At 40.7% G+C, this 22590-nt stretch overlaps 1 protein-coding gene across 3 annotated transcripts in view; it reads left to right on the plus strand.

Moving 5' to 3' along the window:
• The first annotated feature begins 3996 nt into the window (after nt 1-3996).
• HPSE2 (heparanase 2 (inactive)) overlaps nt 3997-22590 on the plus strand; it is a 748913-nt gene continuing 730319 nt past the window's right edge. For all 3 annotated transcript variants that reach the window (XM_057737262.1, XM_057737263.1, XM_057737264.1), the window contains exons 1-2: nt 3997-4286; nt 7202-7359. In XM_057737262.1, coding sequence (XP_057593245.1) covers nt 3997-4286; nt 7202-7359 — 448 coding nt within the window. The remainder of the gene's footprint in view (nt 4287-7201; nt 7360-22590) is intronic.

Genomic DNA, 22590 nt, shown 5'->3' on the forward strand with positions numbered 1-22590 from the left:
GCTTTGGAGTCAGGCAGCCCTGGATTTCAATCCTTGCTGCCATTTATTAGCTGTGTACCATGAGAAAGTTGCTTAAGTCTGAGTCTCCATTTTCTCATATGTAAACTAGGTGTAATAATGAATTATATCTACCTCTCAGAGTTATTCAAGATCAGTAATATAATGGTCCTGAGCACCATGCCTGGACCGTAAGATCTCAATAAATTGTAGTCATCATGGTCAAATACACAGGCAGCAATGACAGTGGACTGGCTGCTATAGCTTCATGCTTCCCAGTCCCAGTTATGGTAGAAAGAATTTTTTTTCTAGCTATTAGACATTTAGGTATAGTTCTCTCAGAAGGGGAAAGTGGGCATACAAATAATCATGGCTTTGAATGTTTAATAGAAGGAAAGGGAGTCAATGAGTTTGTGACAGGCTAAAAATGAGAAAAAAGCATAGGAAAGTGGAAGGAAACTATTGTAGTCATCAAAAAGTATGCACACTGTATGCTACAAAGTAGAATCTGGCCATAAACACGGGATATATTAGTATCCATGTTGGTCACTGGCATATTTCCACTGCTCTGAGATGAAATGATAAAACATTATAGTGATTTTTCATGAAGCTAAATTTATTTAGTTTACACACTTGCTCTTTATTTTGACGTATCATTTCAGCTTTTTTTTCTGGCTGTTAAAACGTTCTTTTCTTCTGGGAAAAAATAGTAATAAGTAGTTGATAGATTTAAGATCCTTACTAGACAAAATAAAAATCTGGCAAATATATGCCAGTTCTTCTACAGTAATATTTATTTTGAAATCCTATTGTCTAGAAATCACTGGACCAGTTAGTCTTCAAGATTTCTCACAAATCTGGGAACTCAGACTCCTAGATATTAAAATAATTTATCTATAAGGACCATTTAGTAACACCAGGCAGAGCATTTCCAAGGAGAGACTTCAGTGCATCTAGTTCCCAATAATTCATATTGTATACAGAGGCCCAGTTCTTGTCCCCTAGGAAATTACAATCTAAGGCAGAACAGAGATACAGATTGTTGTCATGTGGCACACTGACGATAGGATAGAAACATCAATCTAATATACACATTAATAATGAGCTACTTACAGAATATAATTTAGGGTTAGATGAGAGGTAAGACAAAAAAAACCATGATATGGGGAGGGAGGTCCTATTTGGGAAGAGTAGACCTGTGGGGAGCTATACCCAAACTAGACCAAAGGACGAAACAATCAGGTCATCTCAGAGTCAACCAGGGCTATCTGGAACTCCTTAAATGTTATTGAATCACTTTACTTGCCTCAATGTCCTGCGGCTGGACATGACTATAGAATTTCAGTGGCCAGACTAGAGAGACGGTTTTCATCAGGAATTAAGAAAAAAGCACTGTTTTGTTGGATTTGATTTTTATACTACATACAGGTTCTGGTGAAAACATTAAATACTGGTTAAAGTAACTAATTAGACCACCAAAAAATTACTGAATGGTTGGGTTAGAAGCAAAAACTGTGGATAAGATTCATAATTAAGCAGATTCTCATTACACCTAAGTTCATTCTTAGTCACAAGAGTAGGTATTTTGTAAAGGCACATTAATTATAGACATCTAGTGGGTGAGTGATTTCTTTATTTCATTCAGGTGGTCTTTCTCTGGTCCCAATTAATGTGGCTTCTAAAAGTACATTCACTTGTAATCCAGGGGGTGTTTAGGCTCCTTGTTAAAGATATACAATTAGTTTTAATTTTGAATATAAGCAATGAACTAATGGCTTCTGAATTTGCAAGATAAGTATTTCCTAAAGGAGATGACCAGGAAAATGCTAATAACTGGGAAAACAAATTATTGAACAGAAACCTAAAAGTTTACTGTGACAAAAATATGTATTTATTTTCACATTCTTCTTGAGAGTAGTATATGATTTTAGTGTGTTGAGCATGATTTGATTTACTATTAATTTAGCTCACAGGCATTTATTGAGTGCCTACTAAGTGCCTGGTTCTGGTGATATAAAGATAAATAAAAACCTTTGTTCACCAGGCTGTCACCATCTCTAGGAGGTGCTCAGTGCACATTTAAAAATTACAGTAATTTCTACTGAAACTCACACCATCCCATACACCCCAGAAAAACATATTTTAAAGGATCTAGGTTTTGTTAGAAATTTTCAGGAATTGAAGGAAGCAGGCCTTAGGGCCAGAGGCCCCATCTAATTGTTCAATTTATTAACATCTTGGCTTTAAAACTCATCTTTAAATAATATGGTTTGGGTTTTCTTTCTCCTTTGGCCTTGTTTTAGAAGGTCTTTATGGCACTTCCCAGTCTAAGCCAACCTAAGCTCTGTATTTCCTGGTTGCTTAGTTTGGTAGAAGCTCCTCAGGGAACTTCAGTTGAAGGTCATGTACACCAGTCCTTTTCAGATTTCTTAATCCTATCTGAGGCAAGGGAAGGAGAGGCAGGTTGCCATTTCAGTGTTTTTCCGTGGCTGTGATACTGCCCTTGGCTCATGAACCCTTGGGGAAAACCTTGGCACTGCATTCTAAGAGTTTTTGCCTGTTTGATATCAGGAGGCCCTGGGAGGCTCATGCATACCCACACTGCATAAAGTAGTCTCTTCATCTGCCAAGTAGAAGCCCCATTTTGTTCCAGAAAGAAGCCGAAAGTGGAGCCCAACGGTGTGACTGCATCAGACCAGGCCAAGCCTCTTCCCTGCGCTTTTACTGGGGACCCAGGGCTCGATTTGAGAGGTGCTGTGGATCGGGGATCCCTGAGCTAGGGCGGGTGGTGCACCGCGGGGCTCGTGGCTGTTCTCAAGCATCCAGGAACTACTTGCGGGCAGTTTCTGGCTTTGGCTCTGGGCCGAGTTTGAAAACCTAACTGTGTCACTCTGTTCCTCTCCGCCACCAGAGAGGTGCAATTCCCCGCGGGCGGGATAAGCCCAAGGTTGACCTAGAGGAAGAGCCGGAGAGGTGGCTCTGCTGCTGCAGTGTAGTACTGTGGCCAAGTAGTGGCTCAGATAGGCACAGCGCCGCCCAAAGTAGCCAAGCACAGACAGGGTTACTTTGAGTTGGCCTAAGTCAGCGTATATTGAATCCCCCAAGACACTTTAGCCTCGGCTGTAGGCAGAATGGAGTCACGCGCAGCCTGGGCCCTTTGCCCCTAGGGGCGGATAAACCCCTTGACCTGGTTGGTCACTCTGTGTATTCCTTCTGGCCACTCTTTCTTTGCCCTGTCGAGGTCAGAGGCAGCTTCTGTGTGGCTGCCCAGCGCGTCGCAGAGGTCCATACTTGCGTCCATGGAGTCTCCCTCTGCCCTGTGTGCTTTGGCAGGAATCACAGTCGTCACCGCGGGACGTCTCTGCAAGTTAACTAGCCTTGCTCTCGCTGCTTCAAACCAAAGGGAAGGGCCTGGAGCGGACGAAATGCCGGACGTTGTCAGGACAAACGGGCGCGACTGGTGCAGAGCCTACTCCAGCGCGCCCAGGACTGGTGCAGGGGCTTTCGCCTCGGGGTCGCAGCTACAACTGCCTTCCCCAGAACCTTGCCGGGAAGGAAGTAAAAACAAGACTTCCCGCCCCGTACCCCAAATGTTACAGCTGTACAGTTTCTATCCCTCCCTCCATTTCCCGACCCTAGAGGGTTAAATCAGGAGGGTACAACGCCACCCCTTCCTCCTACTTCCCGCCTCCCTCCCCCCCAACCCCCTTACCTTTAAAAAGTTAAAAAATGTCTGCAGTCGAAATCTCTTAAAGGGGCGGTGCTGGTGAACGAGTACTCTTGGCACGAGTCTCTGAGAAGGCTGGCTAGGGGCGTGAGTTCGCTCCACCAGCACCAAAACACTGAAGGAAAAAAAAAAGAAAAAAAAAAAAAAAAAGCGGGGGGGGGGGAGGAAGGGAAAAAAGGGGGAAAAAAGGCAGACAGACACACACTTTAGATAAGGACAATTAGTCACCAGCGAGACCCTGCAGGAAGAGAGGTTTAAATCAGAGGGATTTAATGAGGGTGCTGTGTGCCTTCCCTGAAGCCATGCCCTCCAGCAACTCCCGCCCCCCCGCGTGCCTAGCCCCGGTGGCTCTCTTCTTGGCTCTGTTGCTCCATCTCTCCCTTTCCTCCCAAGCTGGAGACAGGAGACCCTTGCCTGTAGACAGAGCTCCAGGTTTGAAGGAAAAGACCCTGATTCTACTTGATGTGAGCACCAAGAACCCAGTCAGGACAGTCAATGAGAACTTCCTCTCTCTGCAGCTGGATCCGTCCATCATTCATGATGGCTGGCTCGATTTCTTAAGGTAAGGCAGGGGCTTCGATGGATCCTTTTTTTTTTTTTTTTTTTTTTGAAGTAGAAACCCCCACCCCTTCCTATCCCCCCATTCCAAAGGGGGAAGAAGAAGAAGAAAATAAGCCAAGTGGATCTCTCAAAGAGAAGAAAGGTTTTCCTCCTCCTGGAATATTTGCTGTGAGGCTGTAACTGGTGATTGAGAAAAGCAATGTTTTCTATTAAGATGCACATGTTTGCAATGCAGAAGGCATTTCAGAAACTTATCAGTTATGACTGAAAAAATGTTGTGCTTACATATATCCACAATTAGCCTCCCCGTCTTCTTCTGAAAAGAAACAAGAGTTCAGGGCAGTTACAAAAGCGAAGAAAAGGTCTCGAGCAACAAAGACCCGAGAGGAATGGGTGTGTATGTGTGTGTGTGTGTGTGTGTGTGTGAGAGTGCGTGTCTGCGTGTGTCTGTGAATGTTTAAGCGGGGATCGCACGAAAGTGGAATTTTCCACGGAAAGATCGTTTCGTCAGTTCTCTCCCACTCTCAGACAGAAAATGAATCTAAGCAGAGGCTTGAGCGGTGGGCAATTTGGTTAGGATCTTTAATTTTTAATTTTATATCCTTTGCTGTCCTCTCCAGACTTCAGGACTTTGTAGGATACTTTTTATAGCCCGGATGGTCCCCCAGTCCCTCCTCCTTAAATCTCCTGCGGTAACTGCATAGTTTAGTTTTTCTTTAAAGGAAAAAAAAAAAAAAAATCCTCGCTCCGGTCATAGCGTATATAAGGAGAGCAGAAAGGGTCCTAGAAATACTCCGGGGATGTTTCGGAGATCTGAATCCGGCACCGGTGGATTAGGAAGCCGGGAGGTTTGTGATCATGGACTCTGCATTACTCTAGGGCTTGGGACTCTAATTGGGCTCACCCTCTCTCCGGTTGTTACTGTTCAGCAGTAAGGCAACCACGATCCCTTCCCAATAGGGACAGAGTTGCATTGTAAAAATAAATAAATAAATGGTCTACAATGTCGAATCCAAGTGCTGAGTTTTAAAAAATTCCCTCCGAATTGGAGCCTCAGCTGTGGGCTCCCTCGAAGAGCTCCGAGCGCGCTCAGCCTCGCTTCTCTGACCTGAGGCCGCGTCCGCCGCGCGTCTTTCGTGAGTATCTTTCACTCTGCGAAGTTCGAGTTTGCTTCTCGCGTGCGCCCTCCCCTCAGCTCTCCGGGTCGCCCCGGCCTTGGCCGGGTCAGCGGACGCGGCAGGTAGCGGGAGGCACTGTGTGGAGCGCTTCTTCCACGTGGAGCGAGCACTGCGGGAGGACTAAGTGCTTTTTGCGGCCGCCGCCGCCGCTGAGGCCGTTTCGGTTCCTGCCCGCGCCTCTGCTGGGAGGGCGGGAACAGCTCTGCGCGGCCCGGATTCCTCCTCGGAAGCTCTTCCCTGCAGCAGCGCGCGTCTGTGAGCTCGTCCGGCAAGGTGGGGGGCGACTACACGCCCCACTTGCATCGCGCTTCTCCAGCTGCGCGGACTCCTTCTGATCTTAAAAAACGACAGCAAAACTTGCTTGTTCTCCCTAAATGCTTGCCGCAGAAAAGTTTGTGGAAGGCGGCTTTTCGGGGAAGAAGCCGTGGCGGGGCGCATTTGCATTGGCTGTGCAGGCTTCCGGCTGGACGGTTGTTGGAAACGCCGTTTCCGCGGGGCCGGACTCGCGCGGGCGTCTCCTCTGCCCGCCGTGGGCCCGCACGACGCCCGATTGCGCCCGCCTGGGAATGCAGTCCGGGAGTCCTCGGCCAAGCGATCCTTCCAGCTATTGGACTTCTCCGGGCGGCCACGACTTTTGTCAGGAACTCTGAAACTGAAGTCTCCAACTTTTGTTTGTTTTTCGCCTGTCCACCGCCTTTAAGATACTCTTTAGTACCATTTGGATTTTCAAAGCATGAACCAGCAAAGCATTAAAAATGACTTGGAGACCCGGAACTCAACAGCTGATGTCCTTAGCATTAAGGGCATCAGTAGCGTTGGACTTTTAAAATATATATTTATGGAAATCCTGAACCTAAATAGGTGTAAATGCTATTCTTCTGATGCTCCTCGAGTCTCCTACGACTCGCAGGTTCCACATTTCGGCAAACTTCACTTTCCCCAGAGCTTTCAAATGGCCCCAAGTGGGAAGGAAAAAAGATGGAGCCCAATTCGGGGTGGGGGGCGGTGGAGAGGAGGATGTTACCTTTCCTAAGATCAGGCTGAATTATTTCAGGGGCCAAAGAGATGTTACTTTTACTGTGCAAGGTGGGGGTGGAGAGTGTTCTCAGAAAAGCAAGGATTTACCCCGGGAGTCTCTCTTGCCCAGGGATTTGGGAGATGCATGCAGTTGTTAAAAGGTAGTGAAAAAGGAAAGTCAACTTTGGCATTGAAATAAAGAATCACCTTGACCTCAGGTGCCTGGTCTGGGAGAAAGAAGGCGTGTTTCACCTTCTCCATAGAGGTTGCGATGCCTCTGGGGCAGAGGAGGCAGATTCCGTCTTTCAGCCGAGAAGTTTGGCAAAAGTCGGAGGCCAGGTCCGTGCGCTGCGCGTCTGCTCCAAGAGCGCTTCCCCGCCACGGGTAGAAACCCAGGGGTAGAAGCCCGGCAACTGCGCATTAGTCCTGTGTTCTCTGCAGAAGTATACCCCCCCCCCCCCCCACTTTATGCACACACTGTTAACAAACACAATCTCTTTGTAAATACTACCTTTGGTGAGCATCGTCGGGGTGCCTCAGGGAGGGGGCCGCGACCAGATGGGTGCAGGAGGCATAGCTCCCGGAGCCCCACGGCCCAAGGCTGAGCGGGCTGGGGCGCCAGGCACAACTTCACAGAGAGTGGGAAGAGGGCCTTGCTGGTACCCCACGCCTTCTCGCTTGTCCCCCGGATCCTTTCCTTTCTCCTTCTCTACCCCTGCAGCTCCAAGCGTCTGGTGACCCTGGCCCGGGGACTTTCGCCCGCCTTTCTGCGCTTCGGGGGCAAAAGGACCGACTTCCTACAGTTCCAGAACCTGAGGAACCCGGCAAAAAGCCGTGGGGGCCCCGGCCCGGATTACTATCTCAAAAACTATGAGGATGGTGAGAAACTTGCTTCCCAGTCTTGTGGCCTGGGGGAAGTTTGGGGAGTAGGAGCGAGCAATCTGTGTGTGTGTGTGGGGTGGGGAGGTTGCAGATTTGGAGGAGGGCCAGGTTGAAGCTCACCTGAAAAACTGGTGGCTGTAGGCGAGGAGACACAGGACTGTGGGATCCTGACTTGATTAGGCAAAGGGAGCTAATCAGGTTGTTTTTGTCCAGGCTGCCAGCCTTTTTTGGGCGGCTGAGTCTCAGAAGCAGAGAACTAGTAGCCAAAACTTCTGACTGGCTAGTCCTGTGGGGAGAAGGTGCGGTGGGTTTCTTGAGAAAATTCAGTCACGTTCATGGGCTGTTAAAGGGTCAGGGTCACGTTTCCTTTCTAAAATTATAGAAAAGAGTGCCTTTGTGTTTTTGTTATTCCTTGCTTTCCTGAGATGAGGCTACGCATGGCTTAGCCTTTTTTGAAATCCACTCTAAAGTTTTCTGGAATAATCTCTTTTAGATTGGTCCCTTATTGGGAAGGTTTGAAAATCTTCACAGTGGATTCTCCTTTAGACTGCCTAATCTCAGAGTCACACTTTTTTTTTTCTCCTCAGTTTCAAAATGGGATTATAAATGCCAGCCTTTCCTGCCAGAATCAGATGAGTTAAGAGTTGGAAGAGCTTTGAAAACTCTAAGTCCTATTCTGATGTGAGAGGCCAGTCTTTTTAGATTTGAACAGTCTCATTTTTACTAGGGAAAAATGGAAATGCTATTTAAAAAAATTGTTTAGAGAGTTTGGTGTTAATATCTATGAACTTTCTGTGTGGGTAGAGGAACAGACTTTTTTTCAAATAGGCAAGATGGCAATTGATAGGTCTTCAGCCACTGAGGTTGTTTAGATTGGATAGAAGAAGCATTAATGTCCATCCTGGAGGGCTGTCTCTGCCCTGCTGTCTGGTCTCATTAGTGAGCTACAGTTTTATTTTTAAGGGGCTCAGGGACATGTTCTCAGAGCTCCCTGTATTTTGTTACATCTTGTCCTTATAAATCAGCAAAATGAGGAAAAGCCGTTGTAATTTCTGGGGCTTTCACTGAATGGGAATTCTGGAGAGTTTGGGATCTATTTCAAGGTTAGCTGAGAAACTTTTTTTTTTTTTTTTTTTTTTTTAAAGTGCCAGACTGGAGAAAGAGGGCAAGGCTGAGGCTTCTTGAGTTTGAATCCTGAATCAGGCTTGCTCTTTTACAACATTTGCCAAGTGTATAGGTATTTAAGGCTACATCTTTTCAAAGGTAAATGTCATTGCCATAAAAATGTGGATTGCAAGTAGATTTTGCTGTCACTCAGCATAAAATGCTGAAGGTAAAAGATAATCCTGAACAGCAGCTCTGATGGTAATTTGACCCAGGGCTTTATAGCTCCCAGGGTCACTGTCAGCTCTGTGTTCAGATACAAGAAGGGAGAATATTAGTGGTTTTCCTGATGAAACAGCTCTTCTTCCTCTTTAGTTTGTGAAAAAACTTGTACGAGCCCCAGGAACCACTGTGGGAAAGAAAAAAGACTATTATAAGTTTAGGAATTAGCCTTTTTCTCCCAAACTTGTACCTAGGATTATATTACCTATTCATTGAGAATGGGAGATCTGCTTAAAATGAAGGATACAATTTGTTTCCCTTTGTAAAAGGAGAAAGTGGGCATCCTGGGGAGAAAGGAAATTGGCAGAAGGCCGTGCCCCATAAAACTTCATAGAATTAGGAAAAAATCAGAAATGAAAAAGATCTAAGAGGTCATCTTCAATCCTCCCACCACTTCAGGGGCCAGTACAGGATCATTCCATATGGAATCTTTTTCTTGTTTTGCCCAACATGGTATTAAATATCTCTAGGAATGTAGTTTTCACCACTCCTGTGGGAGAGTTTTTTGTCCCATAGGTTTTTGCTGGTAAATTTCTCTTGAATTTTCCCTTTATATTCTGCAAATATTTGATTATTCCTCTTTGCATTCTTTTAGACATTTACCTTCAAAATAATTTCTGTCTTTGTTGTGTCAGCTTCAAAAAAAGGTTCCCTCAATAGCTGCTTTTTATCTAGACTACCTGGATTTAATTCTTTTAAAACTTTCTTTAAAGTCAGTCCTTCCAGACACTAATCTGTTTTATTGCTCCTAGCTGAACTCCTTTTGATTTATGTCTCCCTGGTAATAAGATGCTCTGAACTATATCAGTATTTGAGGCCTTAGCACAGTTAAAGAGAGTAGGAATGCCCTGTTTCTGCCCTTTGATGCTCACATATCCTTAAATCACCCATATTGTCTTCGTTGTTGCATGTTGCCTTGCAGAATTAAAGACAAAAATGGTTTTGGTATAGCCTCAGCAATTTTGCAGACTTTAACTTCAGTTGTCACTTTTCATCCAGTGATAACTGTCATCATAATGAGCCTCTTAAAATACTTAGGTCTTCTCAGTAAATGGCCCTGTAATAGGCATTTGGGCATAAATACCTTATTTTTTAAAAAGGGGATGTATTGGCTTAAACATAATATAGAATAATAACATACATTTTGAATAATTAGATACAGCTACTGGCACATTATGAAACTGAGTGACATAGGGAAGAGAATATGGAATTTGGACTCAGAAAGCCTATATTTCAGGCCTGGCTCTATCACTTATGAATATGTGGCCCTGGGCTTGCTGCTTCTCTATAATATATGGATGATGATAATACCTGCTGTATATTGCTTCTGTGAGGGTTCTGAGAGGTAATGTGTATAAAATATTTTGCCAACTGCAAAGCACTATTTGAAGGCTAAGTATTCCTATATTTATTAAAGGTAGCTTCAGAAAATGTATAATATATATATGTGATACTTTAAGGTGGGATTAAGGAGTGAATAAGATGTGGTAGACCAAAGTTTATACAGAAGAAAGGAGATAGAATTAGGGAATTGTTTTGAGAGGGTTAAGAGAATGTAGGGAAAATTTGTAGGGAGAATTGTCTTTAAGGAACTGAGGTGGAGAACATAGGGTGGCTATTTTTTTGTGTGTGTGGTAATGAAAGAAGACACTAATCTTTAGTTTTGTTATATACTGACATTAAAATGAACGGATAGTTCCAGCTTGGGTAAGACACTTTTCTGGTTAATTCATTGATATTGCTACCGTGGTGTGATTTTTATCGTTGTTGTTTTCTCCTGAATTAATGGGGCAATTAAGAAGTCACGTGGCTTATATTTTACAAATACTTTTAAAGATTTTAATGCAGCTGCATTTTCTCTTTCTAAAGTCACTGTTTATGTATCACTTTGGGAACTTCTCTAGTTAGTCCTTTAATAGTTACCTATTCCACTCAGGTGAGGCAACTTGAATTTCATACAAATGTGAGGGTGATAGAGGAAATAAAAATAGGATTGTTCTTTGTACTTTGGAGTCTTACCCTTTGCCTAACTTCCTCTCTGTTCTATGTGATATGCTTTTCTTGCTCCTAACAAAGAAATCTTGAGTTAATCTTTTATTCTTAAGTTTATTTTGCTACAGTCTGCCCCTCTTTGTTATATATTCAGTATGCTTTATTTGTATGCCTGTCTCTTTACTGCCATAACCATATCTTTAATCAAGATATACACCATTTATTATGCACGTCAAAAGCCAGCTTAATATTTCTAGAATATCATATTCATCATGTCACTCTTTTGCTGGAAAATTTTGATTATTTTTGGATTGCTTACAGAAAATGTTCAAACTCCTCAACTTGGCATTCAAAGCCTTTTTAAATCTCAGCTTACCTTTTGTATCCTATGTTTTCATATACCTTTTGTTACAGCCCTGCTTGATTTTCAGTTTCCTTAAAACACCTTTATCTCAACTCCTTTTGTTCAGCCATTCTATCTCTGCTTTAAATGCCTTTTTCTTGGCTTTGTTAAAAATCTCACCACCCACTCCACCCAGTTCTTGAAGCCCCATTGCAAATGCCCCTTATTTTCACAAGCCTTTCCTGAACAGGTCATATCATAGTTATCTCTTCTTTCTCTGAACTGTTGCAGCTCTTTCTCATTATGTTGTTCTTTTGGCCCCTCCTGCTTTGTTTTGCTTTTTAACTTTTCATGTGTATATGTATGTGTGTGTGTGTATATACATATATATGTTTGTTTTACCTTTTCAACTAGAATGCAACTTCTTGATAAGAAGGGACCATATCTAATTGTCTTATATCCCCAATTGTCTAGCATTATGTATGACACATAATAGAACGTAAGCAAATATTTTTGGATACATATTAGGCTAAGAGCCTGTTAAAGGCACTGGAAAAATGGAGGATACTAATGAAGAAATGAATAAACACATTTATAAGGATTCTATTCATTTTTCACCTTCAAAGCATTTTCTCATGAAGTCCATTCTTAATATTTATTTTAATGACATACTTCCTTATTTTAACTATGTACTCTTTATCTTTGTTAGTCTAAGTGTCTTAGTTTCACACTGTGCATTAAATCAATTTTACCACCTGATTTAAAGCCTTGCACTGGACTCATACTATTTTTTATTGTATCTGTTTCTTCTTTGCCTTTACTTTTACTTTTCTTGGTTAGCCTTATGTAGTTTCTATGCCTGATTTTCCAGTTCCCAATTTAATAGTACCTTTTCACAAATTTAAATGTTTTTTCAATCTTCATCTCCTGAAAATTTTCTCTTCTGAGAGCTTCTGAAATCCTAAATAATGAATGTGGAGTACACTTTGTAAACTCTAAGGCACTATACAACTATTATTATTGTTCTTTCTCCAGGAAGTTTTTCTAGTTTTAGTAGAGGTGAGGTGGTTAATTCTTTATCTTTCTATTCCTATTTCATCAATCAAGATATATGACATAAGAATAGCACAGATGCCAAAATACACATTTGCCTTGAACTTATCCACCTTTCACCATCTAACTTTATTTTACATAAATGTTTCTTGAAATTCAGTTACATTTAACAGGTGTTTATTTTCATGGTCAGTGTTTAGTTTCATGCTGGACAAAATGAAGATTATCAAATAAATAAAAGATACAGTCGCATGTCAACATTAGAGTACAACAGTAATTATTGCTGTAGGCAAGATCAAATAATCAGTGTTAAAATAAGTAGGTGAAGTTTAAGGCAAAAGAGGATATTTGCATAGCCTCAAAGCATCTCTCTCATAATATTAATTAATTAGTTAATTATTGTGGTGGTTGTAGCATATGGCCACTAATTCTTTGATACTTTTAGAATGTGGAGCTTCTGTTCTCCCCTTGAGTGTGGACTGGATTTAACAACTTGTTTCTAAAGAAGAGAGTCTGTAAAGGGGAAAATAGTAACTTTACAGTGGAGAAGCTGTCAGATATCATTTCAACAAAGTAATCAAGGTTAACATCAGCAGATAAGTCATGTTGATATCATGTATTCCCTGATATTATGTGATGAGAAGGGCACTTCACCTTTGTGCTATTCTTCCCCCAAATCCATAACTCTCTGTAGATATGAGAAAATGCTAGTCAAATTGAAGGATACTCTACAAAATACTTGGCCTTTCCTCTTCAAAAGACACTGTCCTTGCTGTCAATGATCTAATAGCTTGTTAGTGAGGTAACATTTATAATGATAAAACTGAATAATAACACAAAGACAATATAGAATGAAGTGCTAAGTGGAACAAAATAGTTTGCTAGGATGTGACAGGAAAAATGGAGATGAATACTGGCCAGATTTAGGTGGGAGTTAGGTTGGGCCTTGTGAAAGACGCCTAGACTTTGGAGAAGTAGAGATGAAGAGAGAGGACATTTCATTCAAGGGAAAGAGCATGAGGTAAAGCTTAAATATGTGTTTGGGCGATAAGGAGACCACCCTGCCTAAATAGAAGTACATGTTAGAAATTATATTAGTTCATGTTGCTAGAAGCATAACAGATTGTTTTTTTTATAGAAGCCTATTTGCATATTTTTTGTTAACTCAGAAATATTTATAACTTGAAAATTATGAAGAGACACATCAGAAAATATTCTAAGAAAAGTTCACATTTCTAGAATTTTGTCTAATTTGGATTTTAAGAAGTTCTAATGTATTTTTGTTAGCTCCAAAATATGTAATTAAAAAAGAAGAAGAAAGTACATGTGTGAGAGTAAAGGTTGGGTAAATTCAGGTCAGATGATGAGAGTTTCGAATTTTAAGCATAGTAAAATAGAATTGGTGCTATAGGAAAATAGAGGCTAAGTTCTTTTACTCCATTGGAGAGGGGAAGGACATGTTTTCAACATGGACAATGACCCTTGTCCTCTCCCATTCTTCTTTTCCAAATCCCTCCATCATCTGTCTGCCTACTTTTTACCCACTTCTGAATTCTCCCTGCCTTTCAGAACCCTGCTCAAATTTGTCCTCCTTCTCTATGAATTCTTCACTATCTCATTCATTCATGAAACATTTATTGAGCCTGAATTTCTAAGGCATTTGCTGTATAAAAATCACTCTTTTGGCTGTTTTCATATTCTGCCTTATATTCTCAGGTATCTTTTTGTGTATGTACATGTAGACTTGGCTCTATCCCTAGATTATAGATCACTATGAGAGTAGTGATTTTATCATTTTTGTTGTTTCTACAAATCTAGTAGCATACCTTTTGCCTAATAGTCCTTCAGTAAATACTTGTTGACTGATTGCCATTTATTTGGTAGCTTAATACACTAAAAGGAATAATTACTCTTCCATTCCTTGTTTCTGCTTTTAAAAAAACTCATAGTCTATTTCTGGTTAATGCTTAACTTCCTTATTCGTATTTTTACTTTTGAAGTTTTAGGCTTTTCATTTATCTTATTAATACCAATGAAATCCATGATCATTAATATAAATTCAATAATACATGTATCATAGATATAACCACTTTTAACAGTCTGGCATGTATCTTTTTAGATCTTTTTCTATGCATACATGTGTATATAAAATTTTAAATGTATAAGTGGAATTGTACAACTTGTTTATCTAGATAATCTTTTAGTCAGAAATTATGGTCTCATTTTCAGTGGCTAAAGAATAATCCATATGTGGATGAGCTGTAATGTAACCATTCTTACTAATTCATTGGTACTTTTTTGCAAGAACTTCTCTGATTGCTGTTTGTCTGTAGTTTCTAACAAAGCAGTGCTGTAAAATCATATTTTTTTTCTCCGTATTGGAACTTGATCTAAATTATTTATTTTCCCCAATGTCTTTCTAAACACCCTTATCCATTTTAATCCTTTTAGCTATAATGCATTCTTTGAGCAAATGTCAAGAAAGCAGTCATAGCAAAACTAACCCTGTGCATCAAAGTACAGTTTTCTTTAGTAAAACAAGTGCTTTTTAAAGTTTTGGATACAGATAGAAAGTAACACTAAAACTATTTTGATTTTTGTTCAAATAGAATATCAGTTTGTGATTTGAAAGAAGTCCTATCTGTGGATTTCTTGATTCTCTTTGAATGTCACTCATCTTGTTAAAGCTACTCTGAATTTTAATACAATGAGGGCAAGTCAAAAATTATCCGCACTCTGGCTGTAGAATGTAATTAACTTTTAGAAAAGACAGATACATTATTTTTTTAATTAATTAATTAATTATTTTATTGGCTGTGTTGGGTCTTTTTTTGCTGTGCGCGGGCTTTCTTTTTAGTTGTGGTGAGTGGGGGCTACTCTTCGTTGTGGTGCGCGGGCTTCTCATTGCTGTGGCTTCTCTTGTTGTGGAGCACGGGCTCTAGGTGTGTGGGCTTCAGTAGTTGCAGCACATGGGCTCAATAGTTGTGGCTCACAGGCTCTAAAGCGCAGGCTCAATAGTTGTGGTGCACGGGCTTAGTTGCTCTGTGGCATGTGGGATCTTCCTGGAGCAGGAATCGAACCTGTGTCCCCTGCATTGGCAGGCGGATTCTCAACCACTGCACCACCTAGGAAGCCCCAGATACATTATTTTTTGACATAATCTCCTTGCTTTTCAATACACTTTGTCCATATATCAACAAGCTTTCTTATTCCCTCATTAAAAAATGTTTTAGGCTGAGCTGCGAGCCACAAATGTACCTCTGTCTTTACTTCTTCATCAGAAGTGAATCTTTGTCCTTGCAGGGCTGCTTTTAGGGGACCAAACAGGTGAAAGTCCAATGGAGCAAGATCAGGACTATAGGGAGGATGCTTTAACACATCAAAGTGAAGTTTTTGCAGTGTCGACAGTGTGGGCAGAAGTGTGCGGACATGCATTGTTATGCAAGAAGATCACAACACCCTTGGATAGCAGTCCTCTGTGTTTAATCCAAAGTTTAGGTTTCAGCTCTTCAATAAGCATCTCTATCCATTTATACACACTTCTTCGCAACAAAACATTTTCTCCATACTGTGTTCAAAGTCTTCAATAAATAATGGCATTGCACGCTACTCTTCTTTCATGCATATCACAAGTGGGGCATCCATTTTTGCTCACACTGCATTTGGAAATGAACTGATGTAAGATACCTGCACAGCAGTGACTGGGGAGACAGTAGCCTTGAACGGAAGGTGCTAAGACAGTGCAGCCAACGTAAGTTTTAATATAACCGGAGTGCAGATAATTTTTGACTAACCCTTGTAGTTAGCCAAAGAAGAGATATTTATAAAGACCTCACATAATTTTTTTAAAAATAATTTTTATTTATTCATTTATTTACATTTGTCTGTGTTGAGTCTTTGTTGCTGCACACGGGCTTTCTCTAGTTGTGGCGAGTGGGGGCTACTCTTCATTGTGGTATGAGGGCTTGTCAGTGCGGTGGCTTCTCTTGTTGTGGAGCTTGGGCTCTAGAACATATGCTCAGTAGTTGTGGTGCATGGACTTAGTTGTTCCTTGGCATGTGGGATCTTTCCACACCAGGGATTGAACCTGTGTCCCCTGCATTGGCAGGCGGATTCTTAACCACTGCGCCACCAGGGAAGTCCCCTCACATAATGTTTTCTTAGAAACAGACTAAAGAAGACAGAGGTAACCATTTTTGAATAGCTCCCTAGGCAGTTGTTTGCAGGAGAAAAATAATCACACTTTACACTGGTAATGTTCTTTAAAACTCAAAGAGCTATAGAACTATAGAATTATAGAACTAAAGAACTATAGAATTATAAAAATTCCTCTGATCCTCACAGGAGCTGTGTATAGTAAGTTTACTCTAAATTTTGGCATTTCTATATTATAAATGAGAAAACAGACTCAAGGAAGTTGCTCAAAGTAATACAGTTTTTAAGTGGCAGAACTGAGATTAGAACTCAATACCTCCACCTTTAAGCCTGACATTCTTAAATGACGTATACAAAGCTAATGATAATCCCTCCACTCCACTTCAGTGAACCGGTGGATATTTGTGTTTTGCAGTGGTTGGGCCAATCTGAAATAGGAAGGCTAGAAAGGGTCTATTGTTTTTTTTTGTGAGAGGCTGTGTTTGCTTGTAGGTGTGCTGGGGTCTAGCTTAGTCCCAGATTCTTTTTGAACTGTTCTTCATTGACAAACTTCTGGACAGGTTGTATGATAACATTTTTGTAGATTTGGCCCTGAATCTCAGACTCCCTTGAGACTGGGATCCAAACCAAGGGTGAGGTCAGAACCAGTCCAGAGAACGGCACAGAGGGGACTTTTGAGAGCACTCTGTGGATGCCAGAATCACTCAGGAGACTTCCAACGAGCAGTTTAAAAGCCTTTTAAGTTCAGACATTGATTAGCTATCACAGTACATCCAGTGAGAGGGTTTATTTACCACAGAGGAGTCCCATACTTTGTAAGCACAGTAGCTGGAAATAGGACATGAGCTTTTGTGATAGTCACTAAACCATGCACACTTTTAAATGTTTGTAATCACCATTGAGATAAATCTCAGTGCCCTAATAGGTACACTGTTTTCATCTGGGTGCTTATGTCTTTGCAATTGTTGAAAGAAAACCGGATCGTGGACTTATTTGCCTGGCCATTATGAATCCTCGTGGAAGAGTCAACTCAGGTTAAATTCATTGAGCTGTAGATTTAAAGAAACAACCGTCCAGGCTTAGCCAAGTTAAAACCCACAGGTGAAACTAAGCTCGTAACCTGAAACCATTAGAAAAATAAATGCTATTGTTTCATGGAACACTTGTAGAAGCAAGTGAATGGTACCCCAGTCCAAAGGTTAGAATTTTCAACAACTTGCAGCAGAAAACTTACACTTATTAAATGTCTTCACTAGGGGTTTTTGTGTTAGTGGATGACTGAGGTCTTTTGTTTCTTCTGTTTTCTTCATGGCAATAAAGTTGAAATTTAGAAAGCTTTCAAAATGAAATTTCTCATGGAAGTTATAACCACAGGTTTTAAGTTTTCATCACCTAAAGGTGGAACAGAATGATTGAAAATTTGGGGGGAGGGGAAAAGAGATTTGAGGACACATGTGGTGTGTATCAAGAGTCAGTGTATATCAGGAAGGTGTGGTAAAGGGGATTTCCTGTGTTACAGAACTGCTGAAATAATGCTCCCCCACCTGCCATCAGTACATTCCAAATTAAGATGCTGGCCTTTTCTGACACCCTACAGAGATGGTGTACCCCTTACCCGACACATTGTAGTTTCCTTGAAGCTTCAATCAATAGTTGGCTGCTAGGAGAGCTCATCCTGGGGATAATGTGTGTGTGGTTTTTTTTTTTTTTATAAATTTATTTATTTATTTTATCGGCTGTGTTGGGTCTTTTTTGCTGTGCACGGGCTTTCTTTTCAGTTGTGGTGAGTGGGGGCTACTCTTAGTTGTGGTGCATGGGCTTCTCATTGCCGTGGCTTCTCTTGTTGCGGAGCACAGGCTCTAGGCGCTTGGGCTTCAGTAGTTGCAGCACATGGGCTCAATAGTTGTGGCTCACGAGCCTAGTTGCTCCGCTGCATGTAGGATCTTCCTGGAGCAGGGATCGAACCCGTGTCCCCTGCATTGGCAGGCGGATTCTCAACCACTGCACCACCTAGGAAGCCCAATAATGTGTTTTTGATTGTGTCCTTTCTTTTGCACCTCATGAGTTTGGCAGGTACCTAGCTGTAGGATACCTGCCATAGTAGTATTTTGAGTCTGTTCTTTTTTATCCCTACTGTAGGACAATTCATTTCCAGGTTTCCAGGTCTGATAATAATAACTACCAATTATTGAGCACTTATATGTCCCAAGTACTGGGCCGAAAGCTCTTTAAAGGTGATCAGATTTTTCCCTCACAACCCTTTCAGGCAGGTATTAATGCTCCCATTTTATAGAAGCTTAGAGAATTTAGTCAGTGCTTCTGAATTCTAGCTATATTCCCCTAGCTAGGGGAGCTTTAAAAAATATTGAGTCCTAGGCTAATTAAATCAGTCTCTGCTGGAGGCATGGCATTGTGATTTTTAAAAATCTCTCCAGGTGGTTCTAAAGTGTACACCAGGGTAAGAACCTCTGGGTGAAGTGATTTGCCTAAGGTACTCCAGCATGTCTGTTGTGGAGTTCAAGTCTAGACAGTCTGAATCTAGAAACCAGTCATAGCCAACTCTACTGAAGTAAATCCTAAACTTTAATGTGCATGTGAATTGCTTGGGGGTCTAGTTAAAAATGATATTCTCCTTTTCTAACAAACTCCCAGGTCTTGCCCATGCTGCTGGTCTGGGGGCCACATTTGGGGGAACAAGGCTTTGCTACTGATTACTAATATTAGTACCTATGGTAGCCAGAAGGGGGAAATGTTCACTGAAAGCCAGCAGTAAGATCAGGAGCTGGGAGGGGCTTGTCATCAATTTTACTTTAGTAATGATGGCAGGGATCATGGGCTGATTAACAAACTTTTCAGGGTTTTCCTAGGGCTGAATAACCTGTTTCAGGTTATTTCCCTTTTCCTGAGATCCTTGGAAGTTCAAGACTGTGGCAAAACTAGTAACACATCACTTGTTGAGATGTTTTCATTTGTTAGTCATGTAGAGATAGATGTGGGTTGTAATTGTTAAATCGGTCATCTTTCAAAACTCTCTCTTCCTCTTTTTTTAGGTAGGCTGAAACAGGAGTTCAGACAAGAAATCCACGAATTTTCAGTTAAATGCTCATTCAATAACATTTATTGAGCACTACTATGTACCAGCATTGCAATATGCTCTCCCAAAGGGTACAAAAATGAATGGGACATAGTCCTTGCTCTGATAGAACTCATACTTTAGTGGGAAAAATGTCATATACAACAGATAATGATGTGATGGAAATATGAATAGACAAATTATAGAGGAAGAAGCAGTAAACTTTACCTGAAGTAGTGGAGGAAGACTTCATTGGTATCACTGTTATTATTTCCGATTGTTATAAATGTTATTATTTCTGATTATTGTAAATATTTATAGGAGTTTAGGTTATTAGACCATTGCTGAGATTTCTTAACATTTCCTCTGTGTTGCATAATGGTTTTACAATTTTGAGATTAAGGGTGCAGATGATTCACATCAATTATGTGCATGAAAAAAATTGAGATTAAATGTATTTTCTTCTGGAAACAACAATATCAGTAACATCATCAGCCTACATTTATTGAACAGTTCCAAGGTGCTATAAGCATTGTCTTATTTAATCTTTTAAAAATAGTTTTATTGATATATAATTCACATTCAGTACAATTCACATACTACTTCAGGTGTACACTTCAGTGGCTTTTAGTATATTCACAGAGTTGTGCAACCATCACAATCATATTTTCATCACTACAAAAGGAAACCTCACATCCCTTAGTTATCTCCCCCAATCTCCCCACCCCCCCAGATGTAGGCAATCACTAATATACCTTCTGTCCGTTTGGGTTTGCCTATTCTGGGTACTTCATGTAAATTAAATTATACAATAGGTGGTTCTTTGGGAATAATTTCTTAGCATAATGTTTTAAAGGTTCATCCTTGTTGTAACATATATCAGTACTTCATTTCTTTTTATTTCTGAACAGTATTACACTATGGATATACCATGTTTTGTTTATCCCTAAATGAAATTTTTTTTACACCTTTATTGGATTATAATTGCTTTACAATGTTGTGTTAGTTTCTGCTGTACAACAAAGTGAATCAGCTATATGTATATGTATGTCCTCTCCCTCCTGGATCTCTCTCCCACCCTCCCCATCCCACCCCTCTAGGTTGTCACAAGCACTAAGCTGATACATAGCAGCTTCCCACTAGCTATCTATTTTACACATGCTTTTGTATATATGTCAATGCTACTCTCTCAATTTGTCCCAGCCTCCCTTTCCTCCTCTGTGTCCATATGTCCGTTCTCTACATCTGCATCTCTTTTCCTGCCCTGCCACTAGGTTCATCAGTACCATTTTTCTAGATTCCATATATATGTGTTAATATGTGGTATTTGTTTTTCTCTTTCTGACTTACTTCACTCTGTATAACAGACTATAGGTCTGTCCACATCACTACAAATGACTCAATTTCATTCCATTTTATGGCTGAGTAATATTCCATTGTATATATGTACCACATTTTCTTTCCCATTCAACTGTCAGTGGACATGTAGGTTGCTTCCATGTCCTGGCTATTGTAAATAGTGCTGCAGAGAACATTGGGTACGTGTATCTTTTTGAATTATGATTTTCTCAGGGTATATGCCTAGTAGTGGGATTGATGGGTCATGTGGTAGTTCTATTTTTAGTTTTTTAAGCAACCTCCATGCCTTTCTCCATAGTGGCTGTACCAATTTACATTCCCACCAATAGTGCAGGAGGGTTCCCTTTTCTCTGCACCCTCTCCAGCATTTATTGTTTGTAGATTTTTTGATGATGGCCATTCTGACCAGTGTGAGGTGATGCCTCATTGTGGTTTTGATATGCATTTCTCTAATCATTAGTGATGTTGAGCATCTTTTCACGTGTTTGTTGGCCATCTGTATGTCTTCTTTGAAGAAATGTCATTTAGGTCTTCTGCCCATTTTTTTATTGGGTTGTTTGTTTTTTTTGATATTGAGCTTCATGAGCCGTTTGTATAGTTTAGAGATTAATTCTTTGTCTGTTGCTTCATTTGCACATGTTTTCTCCCATTCTAAGGGTTGTCTTTTGTCTTGTTTATGGTTTCCTTTGCTGTGCAAAAACTTTTGTTTGTGTATTTATTTTTGTTGAGGCAAGGAATATGACTTTATTCAGAAAGACGGCAGACCAAGACAATGGCAGACTGCTGTCTCCTAAAAACCATCTTATTGGGTCTGGATGCCAGTTTGTTTTATAGAATCAGAGAGGAAGAGGCTGTGAAGAAGTAAAGTGAAAGGGCCATAAGTCTTGCAAAACATCCCTGGGAATGACCAGCCTCAGTGAGGGGATATATTAATTTCTTCTTTTCTGTAGCCATTCACACTGGTGGGCAAGGCAGATTGTCTGCCTGGAAAACTTTTAAGTTTAGTTAGATCCCATTTATTTAGTTTTGTTTTTATTTTCATTACTCTAGGAGGTGGGTCAAAAAGGATCTTGCTGTGATTTATGTCAAAGAGTGTTCTGCCTGTGTTTTCCTCTAAGAGTTTTATAGTGTATGGCCTTATATTTAGGTCTTTAATCCATTGCAACAAAAAAGAATAAAATACCTGGGATTAAACTTACCTAAGGAGGCAAAAGACCTGTATGCAGAAAACTATAAGACGCTGATGAAAGAAATCAAAGACGATGCAGACAGATGGAGAGATATACCATGTTCTTGGACTGGAAGAATCAACATTGTGAAAATGACTATACTACCCAAAGCAATGTGCAGATTCATTGCAATCCCTATCAAATTACCAATGGCATTTTTCACAGAACTAGAACAAAAACTTACAATTTTTATGGAAACACAAAAGACCCTGAGTAGCCAAACCAACAAAAGACCCTGAATAGCCAAACCAATCCTGAGAAAGAAAAATGGAGCTGGAGGAATCAGGCTCCCTGACTTCAGACTATACTACAAAGCTACAATAATCAAGACAGTATGGTGCTGGCACAAAAACAGAAATATAAATTAATGGAACAGGATAGAAAGCCTGGAGATAAACCTACGCACCTATGGTCACCTTATCTTTGACAAAGGAGGCAAGACTATACAGCGGAGAAAAGACAGCTTTTTTAATAAGTGGTGCTGGGAAAACTGGACAGTTACATGTAAAAGAATGAAATGAGAACACTTCCTAACACTATACACAAAAATAAACTCAAAAAGAACGTTTCTTTTGGTTCATGAGTATAATGAAACCTTTTTGATGCAATGCTAAATCTCCTTCCTGCCTGTTTGACTG

This window comes from Hippopotamus amphibius, chromosome 5 (genome assembly GCF_030028045.1).
Source record: "Hippopotamus amphibius kiboko isolate mHipAmp2 chromosome 5, mHipAmp2.hap2, whole genome shotgun sequence".
Lineage (NCBI taxonomy): Eukaryota > Metazoa > Chordata > Mammalia > Artiodactyla > Hippopotamidae > Hippopotamus > Hippopotamus amphibius.